The 16,042-nt window shown below is 39.7% G+C and overlaps 1 protein-coding gene across 4 annotated transcripts; it reads left to right on the forward strand.

Moving 5' to 3' along the window:
* Positions 1-3,735: 3,735 nt before the first annotated feature.
* MTACP3 (mitochondrial acyl carrier protein 3) lies at positions 3,736-12,757 on the forward strand. 4 transcript variants are annotated; one of them, XM_088955687.1, is made up of 4 exons: positions 3,914-4,243; positions 4,501-4,563; positions 11,912-12,130; positions 12,407-12,757. In XM_088955687.1, exons 3-4 carry the CDS (start codon positions 11,933-11,935, stop codon positions 12,596-12,598), a joined length of 390 nt encoding a protein of 129 aa, XP_088811813.1. In that variant the 5' UTR covers positions 3,914-4,243; positions 4,501-4,563; positions 11,912-11,932; the 3' UTR covers positions 12,599-12,757. The 4 variants fall into 4 exon arrangements, with proteins under 4 accessions (XP_088811819.1, XP_088811805.1, XP_088811813.1 ...); XM_088955699.1 differs by having other exon boundaries at positions 4,104-4,243; positions 11,922-12,130; XM_088955693.1 differs by lacking the exon at positions 4,501-4,563 and having other exon boundaries at positions 3,736-4,243; positions 11,922-12,130.
* Positions 12,758-16,042: the final 3,285 nt, after the last annotated feature.

Here is a 16,042-nt window from a genome sequence, read left to right on the forward strand (position 1 = left end):
AGGGAAGAGAGGGGTCAGACCTACCAGGATGAAGAGGGGTCCTCGGCCCAAGAGCGGTGAGGTTCCCATAAGAGGGCCTCATTTTCCCATCAACCACCTAAGAGCAAGTCCGAGTTCGGTCCCACCGAGCTAACTATCGAGGATGCTTAAGAGATTGTGGCTCAATATAGGATCCTAGACCAGTTCAATTATTTCTTTCCCCTTGGGATGTACCTTTGAGAACATGATGAGGACGAGATCACCGTCTTTGAGGAGGCCCTAAGGGCGGATCTTCGGTTCCCCCTTCATCCACTTATTCCTGAGGTGTTAAACTACTACAATGTCAGTTTAGGTCAGGTTTATCCCAGCATATGCCAATTGAAGCGGAATCCTTTCAAGATGTATAACTACTACTTGTCCTACCAATCTGGGTGTAAGCTGCTGAACAACTTCCCCTCTAAGGTAGCAAACTAGAAGAGGAAGTATTTCTTCCTTGACCAAAGTGGTGAATGTCCACCCCAACAGCCTGGAGAGAGGGGACTAGGGATATCGGGGAGGATACATTGAGTGAGTGGATGCAGATAAGGGTGCAAGTCTTAGTGGACAGGAGGTCGAAGCTAAGTGAATTCTTGGCCGAGGAGAAGTTGATCCAAGCCGGGGCTGAGTCCTCTGGGTAGGTCGTCATTCTAGGCTCGGGCATTTCCCTTTCCCCTTTTTGATTTGACTCATCTTTTGACTTATCAAGCAGGAAACATGCCAAGCGTGCCAACTTCTGGGCTGTTTCAAGCCATGAACAAGAAGGTGACAACCCAAGAAACTCCTCAGGTTACTGCTCTCGAGCCTACCAAGTGGAGTGCAGCTGAAGCCATGTCGGTGGTCGATTTGATTGAGGAAGAATGGCCAGAGGGGACCTCACTAGAATCCAAGGTCGCCTGGACTTCTGGGAAGCCTCTTCTATCACTTGGGGGTGAGGCGACCGTTGGTTCAAACGTTGAGGAGTTGGAGCTTAAGAGTCAGGAGTTGCAAGAGAAGGAAGCTGAAATCACAAAGCAACACTTAAAGCTTTTCGACTATGTTCACGTTGTTGAGGTATGCGTAGTTGAGGAATATAAGACCTCCTCAGACTCTCAAAGCTGTGCCGAATGCTTGTGGCCTCGATGTGCCCAGATTTTGACCTGGGAAAAGTTGAAGACCTTGGCATGCACCAATGAGATGATGGGTCAGGTCGACCAAGAACCTGACTCCAAGGAGGAAGATAAGGTCATGGGCAATGAGGGTGGCACGGATGGAAAAACTAGTACTGAAGCCGGTGGAGTGGATTCTGTAGGCATCGAGGAGCCCTAAAATGTTTGATTTTGTAGCCTCTTTTCTTGGACCCCTATGTAAATGTTGTATGTCCAGCCTCCAATCTTCACTGTCTTGCAAAAACCTCTTGTTTTTTTCGTGTAGCCATGTACTTTGCCTTTTGTGGATGAAGTCAGTTTTTTGCATATATTGTGCCCCCTTTGGTGCTTTTTATTTTTTTGTTTTAGGAAATGGGCTAAGTATAAAACAAGAGGTGAAGTCACGATGTACACTAACGTTGGGTGCCAAAGCGAATAAGTTTACCAAGATTTCAGCTAAGTTAAAATGTTGTCAACTACCGATGTCTTCTAGGGTCGGACTAGGGTGCCTTAGACTTCTCGGCTAAGTCAAAATGTTACCGAATTTTTTACGTCTTCTAAGGTCGGCCAAGGTTGCCTTAAAACTGAGAGCGGTTTGGATTCCCCTTAATCTTTTAGCTAAAGTGCCCCAGTACAGGTCAGCTCGACTAGGTCCTTGTAGCGGGCGGTCTATGTTTTCGTACTTTGCATAATTTGTGGCTTTTGTGGATGTAGCTTGAAACTCAAAAGCCCTCACAAACAGTACCTCTTTAGGTTGTCAACGTTCCACGCACAAGGTACCTACCTCCCATCCAAGGTTTTGAGCTCATACGTTCTTTCACCGATCACCCTTGAAACTCTGTAGGGGCCTTTCGCTTTTTCTTTCCCGATTTGCCACCTTTAACAAGCATGGCAATCAGCCTATCCTTCTTAATCAGTTCTTCAGCCCTTTGCAACATATTGTTGAGTTCCTAAAGAATAACTTTTATCTTATTCATGTTGTAATTCATGATAAACTGATTGAATGAGGGAGGCAAGAAATTTAAGACAACATCAATTTTAGTGTCATCATCCAGCCCTGAACTGAGAGCCTCCAATTCATTGATATAACCCATCATCTTTAGACAATGGTCATGAACCTGTTGGTTCTCATACAATATACATCATCACTTTTAGAGAATACCATTCTACGATAGTTTACCTACAAAACCAAATTAAATTAAAATTGTGAAATAGAACAGGGCAAAAGAAGTTGTTTTAACATCCGACAATGAAAATTCTGTCTATAAGACTATAACCCACCTCAGTTAAACTTGTTACAGAACCTAAACTGAATCTACAATTTTAACTGCAAAACCAAACTATTTTGACATCCAGAAAAATAAGGGCGGAGCCCCTGTTTTGACGTCCAAAACAACAACAAAAATATTGTCTGTAAGTCGCATTAGTTTACCTACTACAAAACTAATCCCCCGTTGAGCTTGATTGTTGAAAAACCCAAACAAAGATTTGAAAGAGAAGACGGAGTGGGGCTTGATTGTAGGAATAAAATAGAATGGGATGATAGCTTGAGAGCAAACTGAGTTTATTGTGGAGCTTGATCGTTGGAACAGGACGATAGAATGGGAAACGATGATAGCTCGAGACCAAACTGAGTGAGAGAGACATTTGGAATACCCTGGCGGGAGATGCTTCGTAAGTCCGAACATCTCTTGCGCGTCATTGGACTTCATTGTTATTACGTGGATTTAAAAAAAATAGAAAAAAAATCAAAATTTTGAGAAATTAGGAAAGGAGTAGTAGGGGAGACAGGAGAGACGTGCTGACATGGCACGTCCAATTTTAAATATATAATTTAAAACTTGATTTTTTGATAATATAACCTTAATAATGACACTAAAATAGTCAATTATTTATATGCATTTTTAACCAAAATTACCTTATCACTCAAATTTATCATTTTAAGATAAAATATAATAAAAATTATAAGAAAATTGGAAAATCTATTTTTTTAAGGCTTAAAGCATATTTCATTCCGTCAAGAGATTGATACAAAGAATTGCTAATAAGGCCAACCAAAAATTCAGATACAATTTCTCAAGATGAACAAAATATAGAAATGGATGAAAGAGAACCAAAAGAACTTCTACAACCAAACAAAGGTGAATTAAAATCACCAATAGAAGTAGATAAGCACAACTCCAATCCACCACAAGCTACAAGTGAAACTGACAATAGAGGTTTCCAAAAGAGACTGTAACCAACAAGGGAGGTCGCCAATCCGCAAAAGACGGAAAAAGCCCCACACATTATAACTGCTACCAGAGACTATAAGTACCATCCATAATTGCTTTCGTCCGAGAATTGTGCCATGAACTGCATCTATTGGAGAATCATGAACTAACTCAATCATGGACAACAAGACGTGAAGCAACACCTACCGGTGTCGATCGCCCGATAAATGATTTAAGAGAAGTAACCCCAAGTCAAAACGCCTATAGAAAGAAAAAAAAAAAGTATAAAAAAGAGGTCAAAAAAGAACAATGAAAAAGAAAAGAGCAAACAAATGGGGAAAAACGACAGAAGATAAGGAGAAACCAAATGGGAGAACAGAGAGAAAGAACAAAAGGTGAAACCAAGTGAGAGAACAGAAACGAAAAAAGAAAGCAAGGGAGGAGGGAAACAAAAAGATAAGAGAGAGAAATGGAGAACGGAGAAAACAAAAGAACAAAGAGGGGACTCCAACGAGCCATCCCAAAATAAAACTCTAAGGTGGAAACAGACAAGGAACTGAGAGAACATAAGCCTCGAGAAAACTCGAAAAGAAGCCTCTCTCGAGATAGAGAGAGAACAATACAAGTGCCAGAACGTAAATTTACAAATTCAATTACATTTATAAATGGGGACAAAATGATAAAACCAGAACCAACAAAATCGGTTTGGTTCGGTTCGACCAGTCGGTAAGAACCGACCTATTGACAGTTCTCATACCGCGGAGAGCCTGCAGTTCCGCGGGTTGGAACGTTTCTGAGACGACCTCTCTTCACGTCCGCTTCTCCAGTCTCCACCTATTTGCATTTGCAGAGGAGGAGCTTTATTGCTGCAGCAACCACCATTGAGCGGTATGTTTCCCTTTTCCTCATTCTCCTCCTCATACAAAGTTAGCATCACCTAGGGAAGTCCCAAGTTGTAGCTTGCGGCTGCAGCAGAATGCCAACCATTTTTACGCCCTAACGGCTTCATTTGGAACTAAAATCTGGGCGTAATGCGTAGTATGCAAATTGCCTCCCAGTACCATTGCGAGTAGGTTAGGGTTTTTCACTTAAATCGCATCTCCGTAAACCACGAGACTTGACTGGTTTGAATTGAATATCTCAAGGTCGCGCTCTACGTGGGAATTATGACTTTACAGGAGGCTTTAGGATTTTCTTTGTTCGGCTAGGTAATAATTTTTCCTTTGTTCTGTAGAGAAGGTTTTAGGTTGTTAATTGTGCTTTAGGTAATAATTATTCTCTTATTTCAGCTCTATAAATCAGTTTGGTAGGTTTCTAATCGTGGCTTCTCAGAAAGAGTTTTATATTAGTTGATTTTGATCCGCAGGGTTATGCTCAAGAAGTAGAGGCTGATTTAAAGTGATTTGTAGTAGTATTATGCAACTTTAGTTGTTCTATCCTCTTAGAGCCTATGAATACATCCATTAGAAACGTCCTTATGTCTTGTTATGTAATGTAGAAGCTTTCCTACTTGTTTGTGGGTCAGTTAAAGGTTTTGTTGTCAACCTTGTGGCTCTGAAGGTTTTGAAAAACTTGGTTGTTGCTGGACAGGGTTGAAAGGTTGGTGAGTTCATACTATGTCTTGTTAACAGTGAGATGGTTGGATATAGTTGGTACCCAATTGTGGTTCTGGTGCTGTAGTGGGCTTGAGTGTTTCAGCTTGATCAATCAGGACTACAAATTACTATGTCAAACTAACTTGTAACAGCTTACACTGTAAATTATGTATTATAGATCAATAAATGCTTTAATCGCTACTCATAAAAAATAGAAGAACTTTGGAGAAAGAGAGATACCTATCACCCTGTTGTCCTGTACAAAAAAAAAAAAAAAATCTATACTTCAACAGTGCATAAGCTTATTACAGAATTTTTGTGAACAAATAGCTTCTGTCACTTACTTGTAATGTCACATTGTTGAATTGTATCATGTGTTTGCATCCACTTGTAACTCACTCGCTTGCCACTTCCTAGGGTTACATCATGAATTTGTTATCTATTTCACCTTTGACCCTCAACTAAATACTATGTAAAAAATTAAACCCAGTTTAAACTTTTGATGTGAAAGTTTGAAATTGCAAAAATATACCTGCTATCTATTTTACTTTTTTGCATTAGTTAATTTGTTTGTTTGACTTAACTGCTTCATTTTTGCATTGTTCCAAAGTGGAATTCTTTTTGGTGTGTTTTTTGGTAGGCGGTAGGCTTTCTCTGAACAAGTTGAGATCCCCTGCCAACAAAACACATTCTAACTCCTTTCCAACATGATCTGACACTGCACATTTCACTATGATACTGGGACCTGCCTTGTATGAGATGTGTGGTGTCATAATTATGCAGTAATCTTAATTAATGTCCTTAGACAATTCCATTGTCCCTTAAATATTTAGATGCTTCTTTTAATTGATTTTGCTTTTAGATACTCTTACCTCTAGCATTTGTTTGGAACTTTGCTTACTGATACCCTACTAGACAGTAGTGGATTTAGACACTTTCCTTGCTCAAGCTCTATTGAATGCTATTATATGTTAAATAGTAAATATTTCAGTTTGCATGGTATCACATTCATTCTGTTAGCTTTATAAGGATTTACAAGCTATGTTCTTGCTGTCAAATCTCATAGATGATAATTTGCTTTGCTGTTGCATGACATGGGGCATTTTGGAGGACTTAAAAAATGACTTCTGAGGGCATCTATTTTCTACTTATAAGGATATTCAGTGACATATTCTCTATTAGGTTTACATGGGGTTCCTACAATCAGAGAATCCCAACATGTGAGGGGACTTAACTTTAATAGAGAATTAGGAATGGAAGGCGGGGTGGTTCTGTGTTTTTCTGCATTTTCTTTTTGGCTGAAATATATTATTTTTTTAAAATAGTATCAAATACTGTGTATTTCTACTTTTTTGCTGAAATATATATATATATATTCAAATTTGTATCAATTTATGTATTTTTCTGCATTTTCTTATTTTTTTTTATGTAATATATAATTTTTTTTTTAATTTTTACCATTTTCTGTGTTTTTCTACAATTTCTTCCTTTTGGGGCTGAAATAAATAATTTTGCTAAATTTTTATTAAAACAATTTCTGTGTTTTCCTGCATTTTTTTTATTTTTTTATTAATTTTTGTCTTTCTGCATTATTTGTTTTTTTCTATGTTTTTTCCGGTTCTTTCCACATGGCATGTGAATATGGAATGTAATTCTGTTTTTCTAAAATTAATCACTTTGTGTGGATGGGTCAAAGTTGGTGGGTTATGATGGGCAGAGTTGCAACCCAATAATATGTAATTAGTATCTGTTACTATTGAGTGTGGGTGGGTAATGGATGGGTCTGTATTCAACATGCATCCAACCCAGCCTAACTTCCTCCATTTTCCACCCCTACTACTGTGCAAAAGAACTTGGCATTTATGATGACTGGTTGGTTGAAAGTTTTAGGATGTCATCTTTTCTGTTCCTTTTTTTTCTTAAGATCTATGCCTTTCCAAGTCAAATCAAAATTGGAGTTGCTCTGCTCTAGCATTTCAAGTTTGATTCATAAGGCAGACAATTAGAGATAAAGCACTGTTAACCCCTAATCAAGTACTGTATTTCTTAATTCTTATTACCGGCACACCTTTGCTTTCAGGGTGCTGTGCTCCATTGTTAAATCTTTCCTTCATAAAACCATTATAAATTTTATCTAAGCAATGGTAGAAGTATTGGAACTTGGAGACTGTTTTAACTCCCCCACCCCCACATGCAACACTCAACCTTTGAATCTTATGTCATCTTCAGAAATTCCTAAAATTGGTTTTGTAAGTATAACGCTAATTATGTCATGTATAAGTTTTTATCATTTGCAAGCAATTCGTCGACAAGTAATTGGAGCAAACCCAAATAGAGCTCTTCTGATATGCATTATTTTTGTTAGGGTGGAAGCTGATGAATCAATTTTTTGGTGATGTATCAATTTTTTTGTGCTAAGTACCTCGTCATTTGGTCTGAGCTGGGGGCAGATTAGGTGCCAAGTTAACTAGGCCGAGCTGGGCAGGTTAGGTGTCGAACTGACTGTGCCGAGCTAGGCAGGTTAGGTGATGAGCTTACCAGAGTGTCGAGCTGCCTATTAGGTGTCGAGCTGCCTATTAGGTGCCGAGTTGACCAGAGTACCGAACTGACCAAAGTGCCGAGCTGCCTATTAGTTGTCGAGCTGACCAGAGTGCCGAGATGGATTGATTGTTGAGCTTCGTCATTCTTTAGAGACCTACGAGGAACCAATGTCATAGGACCCGGGGTGGCTAACCCGGCGAGATCGGTCCGATGCTTAAGCCAGTACTCTCATAGTAGACTGTGAGTTAAAAATCACAAAGTATGAGAGCTAGAATATGCTTACTTGCCCCCCCTATGCCATTGGGGTCGGTGCCTTTATATAGGCATAGTTTGGCGTGGGCTTCACGCACTGCATCCAAGATTTCCAAGAAGTCGTCTAAGTGGTCCGAGATTCCCTGAGGTAACCGCCATGCACATTGACCACCCTCCAGATCGTTCGGCAAGTGGACCAACTTCCAAGGATCGTGGAGTGTTTGGATATGCATGCCGAATTTGTCGGCGAGCACGTCTTGCAGGTCACCAGGTTAGCACCTGTGCCAGGCCGCCAGGTCGCGCCTGGGCTAAGCCGCTAGGTCGCGTCAAGGCCAGGCCGTCAGGTTGCTAGTTCGCGCCAGGGCCAGGCCGCCAGGTCACACCTGGGCCAGGCTGCCAATTCACGCCTATGCTAGGCCGCCAGTTCGCGCCTATGCCATGTGTCACAATATCATTGGAGGGCCAAATCCGCCCTCATCAGAAGCCATCACAGTAAATCAGTTGACTTCAATGAGATTTTTTTTTAAGATAAATAAATAAGAAACTATATTAATGATAAAAAGATACAAGTGTCTTGAGTGACAATGTTACCACCCAGTAAAACAAAAGAGAAGCTACAATATAACCATACAAAAACAGACCAAACTCAAAGCCCATACAAAATTAAACTAACAAAGTAGACCACAAATTTGAACCAAAATCTTCTTTTTTGTCTGCCAATAAATTCTGGAAGAATTAAGACTAATTTTGAGCTGATTGTCACCATTAATTTTTCCTTTCTCTTCATATTCCCATCAAAAAAATTTCTATTTCTTTCCTTTCTCAGCTCCCAACAGACATCAAAAGGAATGCAGCTCCAGATGATTTTTACTTTGATGTTTCCTAATAGCCTTGGCTACGCTTCAAAAATATCTGCACACTTAGCAGAAGACCAACCATCAATGCTGAAAAGCTTGAAGAAAAAAGCCCATGTTCCTTTTGCAAAATTGCAACTAACCATTAAATGCTAATCTGCTCAGCATTATAAAACCTCTCTTCTTCAGGTTGTCTTGTGTAAGGACACTGCCCATTGACACCAGCCATGCAAAAGCCTTCACTCTTGGAGGAATTGGTTTCCCCCAAATTCCTTTGAGAGAAGAAGATTCTACTTGATTCCTTATTAATGCATTGTAAAGAGATTTAACAGTAAATCTTCCATTCTTACACTCTTTCCACCACTTTTCATCTGCCACCTTAGGATCAATTGCCTTTTGCAATACTGACAGCAGCCTTGTACAGTCATCAATTTCCCAATCCAACAAAGGTCCCCTAAAGTATATTATAGAATGGTTATCAATACATTTATTATAATTTTTTTTGTATAGATATTATAGAATGGTTATGGATTCTCTTTGAGGCTTTAATTTATTATATTGCATTCATTTAAAGATGAAGAGTCTGAGGTTTTTGGATTAGATGGTTATGATTGAAGTAGAATATCTTCTTTGAGGGCCCCAATTCAATGCTACTTCCAGTAAGGTCTAGGATGGTTGATGGAATCATATTCTCCTTGTTCTAATAATGCAAGTACAACATGTTTTTTTTTTACAAATCATAAATAGTGTTTTCAGTTCCATGGTGCACGTTTGTGGATGACATTGTTTTAATTGATGAAACTCATTTTTTTTGTTTTTTGAGAAATGGTGAATATTATTAATAGAAAGGATAAGATAAGGCTGCTGAGGGAGAGATTTCCTCAACAGCCAAATACAAGTAGCCAGTGAGAGTAGCCACTCATCCTCCCCACATAAACAACAGTGGTTAACAAGAGTCATTCCTTTCTTCCTCAACACACCTATAGAAGGATTAAATGCAAAATTAAGCTTATGGACTAATTCCTTAGAAACAAGAGGTTTTAAAGTAAGTAGGACTAAAACAGAGTTTATGACATGTAATTTTTTTTATCAGTAACAGAAAACTTTCATTAATTAAGAAAATGTTTAATTACAAAGGTGGGGGAAGGTAAACCCTCTTACCTCACCCCCAAAAGGAAAATTACAGTGTAGCCCAAAACAAATGATTTCTTCGACCCCCTGTTTAGCCAAAGCATCTATAAATGAATTGGCACATCTTTTAATCCACTGGACATGCACATCTATTCCTTGAGTTAACCACTTGAATTGCCTCCATTCATTAATGTATGTCCATAACCCATCACCTGTCTTCTCTATCCAGCCAATCACCACTTGTGAATCTCCTTCAATAATCAACCTGTTTATATTCAGCTCCTTAGCCCTTTTCACTCCGTCCAACAGAGCCAGAATTTCTGCTCTCAGTGAATCCCCAACTCCAATTACTCCTGAAAAAAGAGCTATTACCGAACCTACATCCAATCTGAAAACACCACCAACCCTGGATGGCCCTGGATTTCCTTCACTGCTCCCATCAAAGTTGAGTTTGATGAAACCTTCCATCGGGGGGTGCCACAAAGGATGGACATTGATTCTGCTTGGCACTGAGACTGCTATTTCCTACCAATTGTTCACAATGGTCTCTGTTGGAACATCATCAAATAGGTTCATTGTCTTTACCCACTGTGCTACCCTCAAAATAATCACTTCTATAAATGTGTCCCTGCTTCTTTCTTTTTCAGCTAATATCCTTTGGTTCCTTTCCTCCCAAATCGTCCAACAAACCACTGCCCTGGTGCACCTCCACAAAATTTTTCCCCTCTCTATGATCTGACTACCAACAGAATAGATGAAGAGGCTTCGAATGCTTGACGGGGGAGTCAACCTACAACCAAATAAAGAGAGAAACCACTCCCAAATAGATGAAATAAAAGGGCAGGATATAAGTAAGTGAGAGCATGACTAGATTAGGATTAGAGACCAAGAGATGTGAATGACATGTAACTTTAATAATAACAGGAGTGTAAATGAAGATACACTTAGGATTAGAGACCAAGAGATAAATCAATGTGACCATTTCCAGTACGTTGGTTCAATAATTCATAACAATGGACAGATTGAGGAGGATATCACCCAAATAATTAGAACATGATGTGCAAAATGGAGGGGTGCATATGGACTTTTATGTGATAGGCAGATACCACTTAGATTAAAGGGAGTTCTATAAAACAGTTGTAAGGCCTATGTTGTATGGAGCGAAGTGTTGGATAATCAATAAACAACATGTCCAAAAAATGAGTGTGGCAGAAATGTGAATGCTAAGACAGATGAGTGGAAAACTAGAAAGGATAGGATTAAGAATGAAGTCATCCGTAGGAACCTAGGAAGGGTGCATCTGGAATTTTATGTGAAAAGCAGATACCACTAAGATTAAAAGGAATTCTATAAAACAGTTGTAAGTCCATCTTATGTTGTATGGAGCAGAGTGTTGGGCTGTCAAGAAACAACATGTTCAAAAAAATGAGTGGCAGAAATGTGAATGCTAAGACGGATGAGTGGAAAAAATAGAAAGGCTAGGATTAGAAATGAAGTCATCTGTAGGAACCTAGGAGTAGCTCCAATAGGTGATAAAATGAGAGAGTAGACTAAGATGGTTTTGTAACATGCATAGAAGATCAATAGCTCCAATTAGAATAAGTGATCTGTTACAAGTTGAAGGGGCTAGAAGAGCTAGGGGTAGAGCAAAAAGGACATGGGTAGAAGTAGTTAGAAATGATTTAGACACTAATAATTTAACAATGGATATGGTGTTAGATAGAATGGATTGGTGAAACAGGATTCATGTAGCCAGATCCCATATAGTTGGTTAAGGCATGGATGATGATGATGATAAATAGTGTTTTCAGTTGGGTTTTGGCTCTAGACAATTGATTAAGCAAAAGACAACTCCGGAGTTTTGATGTAAGTTGCAGTTTCTGGGCCTAATTCAAGCCAAGTTGAAATCACCATGAAGCAGTGCGTGCTCCAAGTTCTTCAAAAAGCATTTAACCTTCTCCAAGTCAATCCTCAGTTTAACATTTGACAAGGATTCTGTACTGTAGTTCTTATAAAAAGACTATTATATGTATGAATCATCAGCTACATGAATCCTGTTTTTCCATTCCGTTCTGTTTAAAAGAGGTATGTATATGTATCAATAAAACTTGAATTTATTTCTTCTTTCTTTTTAGTATGTACGTTATCTTGAGTTGTCAGGCTGAGCTAACATAATTTTTCAGTGGCACTCAGCTGACAATACCATGCGAAACGTAAGAAGCGCTATCCTAAGGCATGTTAGAGTTCCATGTTCTGCAAAGCAATCATTGTTCATGGAAGAAGGGAATGCATTAGGCAGACTGAGACGTCATATGTGTGCAGTAACAACTTCCAGCTCTGATGATATAACGACCCGAGTAATAGGACTGGTTAAGAAATTTGATAAGATAGATGCAGCCCAGGTAATTAGCTTCTACTTCTATTTTCTTCTGTATATCTGATCATTGTTATTTATTTGTTCTCAGATGATAAGAGTCTAAAGGTAGCATAACCAATTGGATTGGGTTTGAGCCTTATTTGTTTGTCGAAACCATAATTCAACCAAGTAATGTCGTGCTTCTAATATGAGACTGCAAGTTTAATTTTGATCGCAGCTTACCAACCAGCTTCATGCATGGCCCAGGGCAAAATTACAAAATGGACAAAGCTGATTCCAATTGCATTTGAACTTTTAACAGGTTACTGAAACAGCTAGTTTTGAAAAAGACTTGTCCTTGGACAGCTTGGACAAGGTGGAGCTTATCATGGCCTTTGAGCAAGAATTCTCCATTGAGATCCCCGATGAGGCAGCAGATAAATTTACTTGCTGTGCTGATGTTGCCAAGTACATAGCATCTGGAGGTGGAAACAAGATTCCAGAAAATTCCTAATGGCTGGAAATTTCTTTTCAGTCCTATATATTAGGACTTTTCAGGTGTTACCATAATCTTGTCCGACAAATAACAGTGTAATCGTCGTTTAAGCACTCACTATGATTCTTAAAAAATACTTTCATATCATTTATTCATGGATATTGTCCATGTGACCAACTTTCTCCTTGTTCCAACGACCTGTTCTGTAGCTACATTACTTGATTCTTTGATAGGGTTCAGGTCCGTTCGAACCTGAACTGGGAAATATCTCTGTCTGGCTTTCCTCGAGATCGGCTTCAGTGCAAGGTCCGTTCCAACAGCCTTTACAGCCTTGCACGGGGAAATATCTGTCTGGCTTTCGGTATCTGTTTCATTTGCATTTTCTTTAAGAGCTTAAAACTATGGAAGCAATGTAATTCAAAATTGCTAATAAACCCAAGTTTCTCTTGCCCGTGGATACTTGTTCCAATGGGTTCTCTCTTAGTGCCATGCAAGGTTCAAAATATCGATACAGAGCAATACGTCCTATCGGCATGTCAGCCTGTATTGGTACTGTTTTTTTTAGGGGTTGGTCTATCCTCTGAATCACTCGTCGACCCGAAACACCTTTTGTAGGGGTATATAGGAAAACCTCTGATACGATTCGTATTGGCCAATATAAGCTGATATGTGATGATATTTTGAACCTCGCTGCTATGAAAGCTCCAACTGCGAATGAGAATCAGAACAATAAAACAGCTCTAGAAACCGCTCATTTTCCTTGTTTACGAGTGAGTTCTTTTTTGTTTCCGAACTCCAAATAAAATTGAAGACGCAACTCAAATTGTAAATCGTTAGAATTGTCATTACTTGAGCTTTCACATTACAATTCTCTCTTAGACCAGGACTTATCAACGTCAAATTCTTCCTGTAGTTCAAATTATCGTAATGCCCTAAGTACGGAATATTTTCATCAATGATGTACAGAAACAGAATCATATCTGAACCTCTAATATATGCCACTATGCATATATTTGTTTGTGGGTATGTCTAGAGATTGCAAATTTGAATACCCATCTAACCAAGAACCTTATTGTCACCATCACATTGGCAGATTTCATAGTTATAATAGGAGGTCGACGTTTCAGTCCAATTCTGATTCTTTCTTCTAATTTTAGGTTTTAAAACCAATTCTTTAGAAATTGAAATGAAAGGATTCAAAAGAAAAAAAAAAAAATCTATTGTAACCTTTTATATTTTGCATCTTATCGAATTGTGAGCCAACCACATTCATAAATTATTGGAAAGCAACTTGTCATGTCCAAACTTTGCCAGATCTGCAGTTTCTATCCCAAAACAAAAGCAATAAAACTTATATCTCTGGAATTTGAGAAATTTTCTGTTGAATGAATCACATCTCTTATATGATATGTCATGTAGGTGCATAAATAGAGGCCGCGTTCTGCGCACCCGTGGGTGCACTGGACGCATGAACCTGCGAATGAGAATTTGACACGTTGACCAGGCCAATATTAACGTCTGTTTGAGCGTTAACGTGGTCTGGTCGGCTCAATTGGACGGTTCACGCGGATACGAACCGGTCTGGGACAAAGGACCTCATTTCTTCCTTTCTGTTTTCTTGAGAGCTCTTTCCACCGAACACTACCCATACAGCAAATCCTTCCTCCATCAGCGGCGATAGAGCTCTGGCGGTTCATTGACGACGACAAAAAGACCTCCGGCGGTGACGTATTCTTCTTCTCCTCTTATCTTCTTCTTCTTCGACAAGTAACTTCGGTGGTAAGGCGAAGCTATTCAAGAGGGAGACACCAAAGGTTCGAAAGAGAGTGTTTGTTTGCCCATAGCCCAGCTGCTTGCACTATGATCCTTGCCACGCACTCGGCGATCTCGCCAGCATAAAGAAGCATTTCAGAAGGAAGCACAACAATCACAAGCAAGCACCTGGGTGTGTGGCTGTGCAGCTGCGCCTGAACGGTAAGGTCTCTGGTGTTTCCACTCCCTTGTCGACTGGAAGAAAAGCCGAACAGACTGCCACCGAGAACACTACGCCGTCTGAAACCCGAACTAGCACCTAGTGCTTGAACGGTGATGTCTCTGGTGTTTTGAAATGGTAAGGTCTCTGGTGCAAAGGCAAACCTTCTATTACTCCTCCATTGTCGCCCCGAACTAGCGCCTAGCACTACCTGAATGGTAAGGCTTCTGATGCAAAGGAAAACCCTCTATTCGTCCTCATCGCCCATGAAAATGTGATGGCATGGACTTCGGCTTCTTCCGGCCATAATTTCTGGATGGATTTATAAATTACGGCTTTAGCTTCTTCAGGGCTTCAAAAATCAAAAATCAAATTCCATAGAGAGAAGAACACATTGCCACCAGAGGTCTCATTGCCACTGTCGATCAACCACCGGAACTCTATCGCCACCAGTGGAGGAAGGGTAGGGCTCGGTGGAAGGAGCTCTCGAAGGGAAACAAAATCGAAGAAATTTGTCTATGTTCCAGAACACGAACCGGTTTATTTTCGCGTGACCATCCGATTGAACCGATCGGAGCATGTTAACGCTCAAACGGACGTTAACATTGGCCTGATCAACGTGTCATTTTCTCATTCGCAGGTTCACCACGGGTGTATGGAACGCGGACTCTTAATTGGTTTTTTTGAGAATAAAAGGAAAGAGCAGGTCCTTGTTGTCTTATGCAGAAGCTTTCACAGGCCCCCACCCCAAAACCTTGCTGTATGTTGGGAGTTGGGATGGTCACATTGCTTCATATGGGTCTCATCTGCGTTAATGGGTGAATGTTCAAAGTAGGAATACCGCAACCATCATTTACAGCAGAGGTACAAAAACATTCCCCAACACAGTGGCGCATGGTCCCCCTCTTGAATCATCCACGATGAGAATGGGGAATGGGGAATGGGGAATGGGGAATTGGGAAGGGACATCCCCGAGTTTCATTTCCCAACATGAGTCATAGAGACTCCATGCTCTAATCAAGATGACGAGCTTCTCCAAGTTCACCTTCCGTAGTCAACATCTCTGTACAAGTAAAGCCATAAGCAAAAGCGCGTCTACTTTTTGAGCTTTTCTTCTATAATCTAAGGGAAAAAAAAAAGATATGGTGTTTTCTGTTTTTTTTGGTAGAAGATATGGTGTTTTCTTATTCTCATCACACAAAGGCATCCTTCTACCCGTGTCCACCTGCTTGCACTTCGCAGGGTGTGGGTGATGAGACGTATCACGTACGCCAATCCAAGACGTATCACGTACCTTCTTTAATCAATCCTAAGACTGTATTTGGTTGCAATACAAATGAATTTATTCTGATGCAAAACTGTAGCAGTGCAAATGATTCGACTGTAAATTCTGAATTATTTTTGTTTCAAATTTTAACTTATTTTATTTAATTGCATTACAAATGAAATAAATTAAGGCATGAAGTATAATAAAACAAAACCCAAAATAA

Source organism: Nelumbo lutea, chromosome 1 (assembly GCF_056320005.1).
Source record: "Nelumbo lutea isolate HS-2025 chromosome 1, American lotus-T2T, whole genome shotgun sequence".
Lineage (NCBI taxonomy): Eukaryota > Viridiplantae > Streptophyta > Magnoliopsida > Proteales > Nelumbonaceae > Nelumbo > Nelumbo lutea.

Excerpts from the sequence above, each read along its gene's own strand:
- MTACP3 (XM_088955693.1), top strand. The coding sequence starts at position 11,933 with ATGCGAAACGTAAGAAGCGCTATCCTAAGGCATGTTAGAGTTCCATGT. Across the intron at positions 12,131-12,406 it reads ATAAGATAGATGCAGCCCAG|GTTACTGAAACAGCTAGTTT; the intron begins GTAATTAGCTTC and ends AACTTTTAACAG.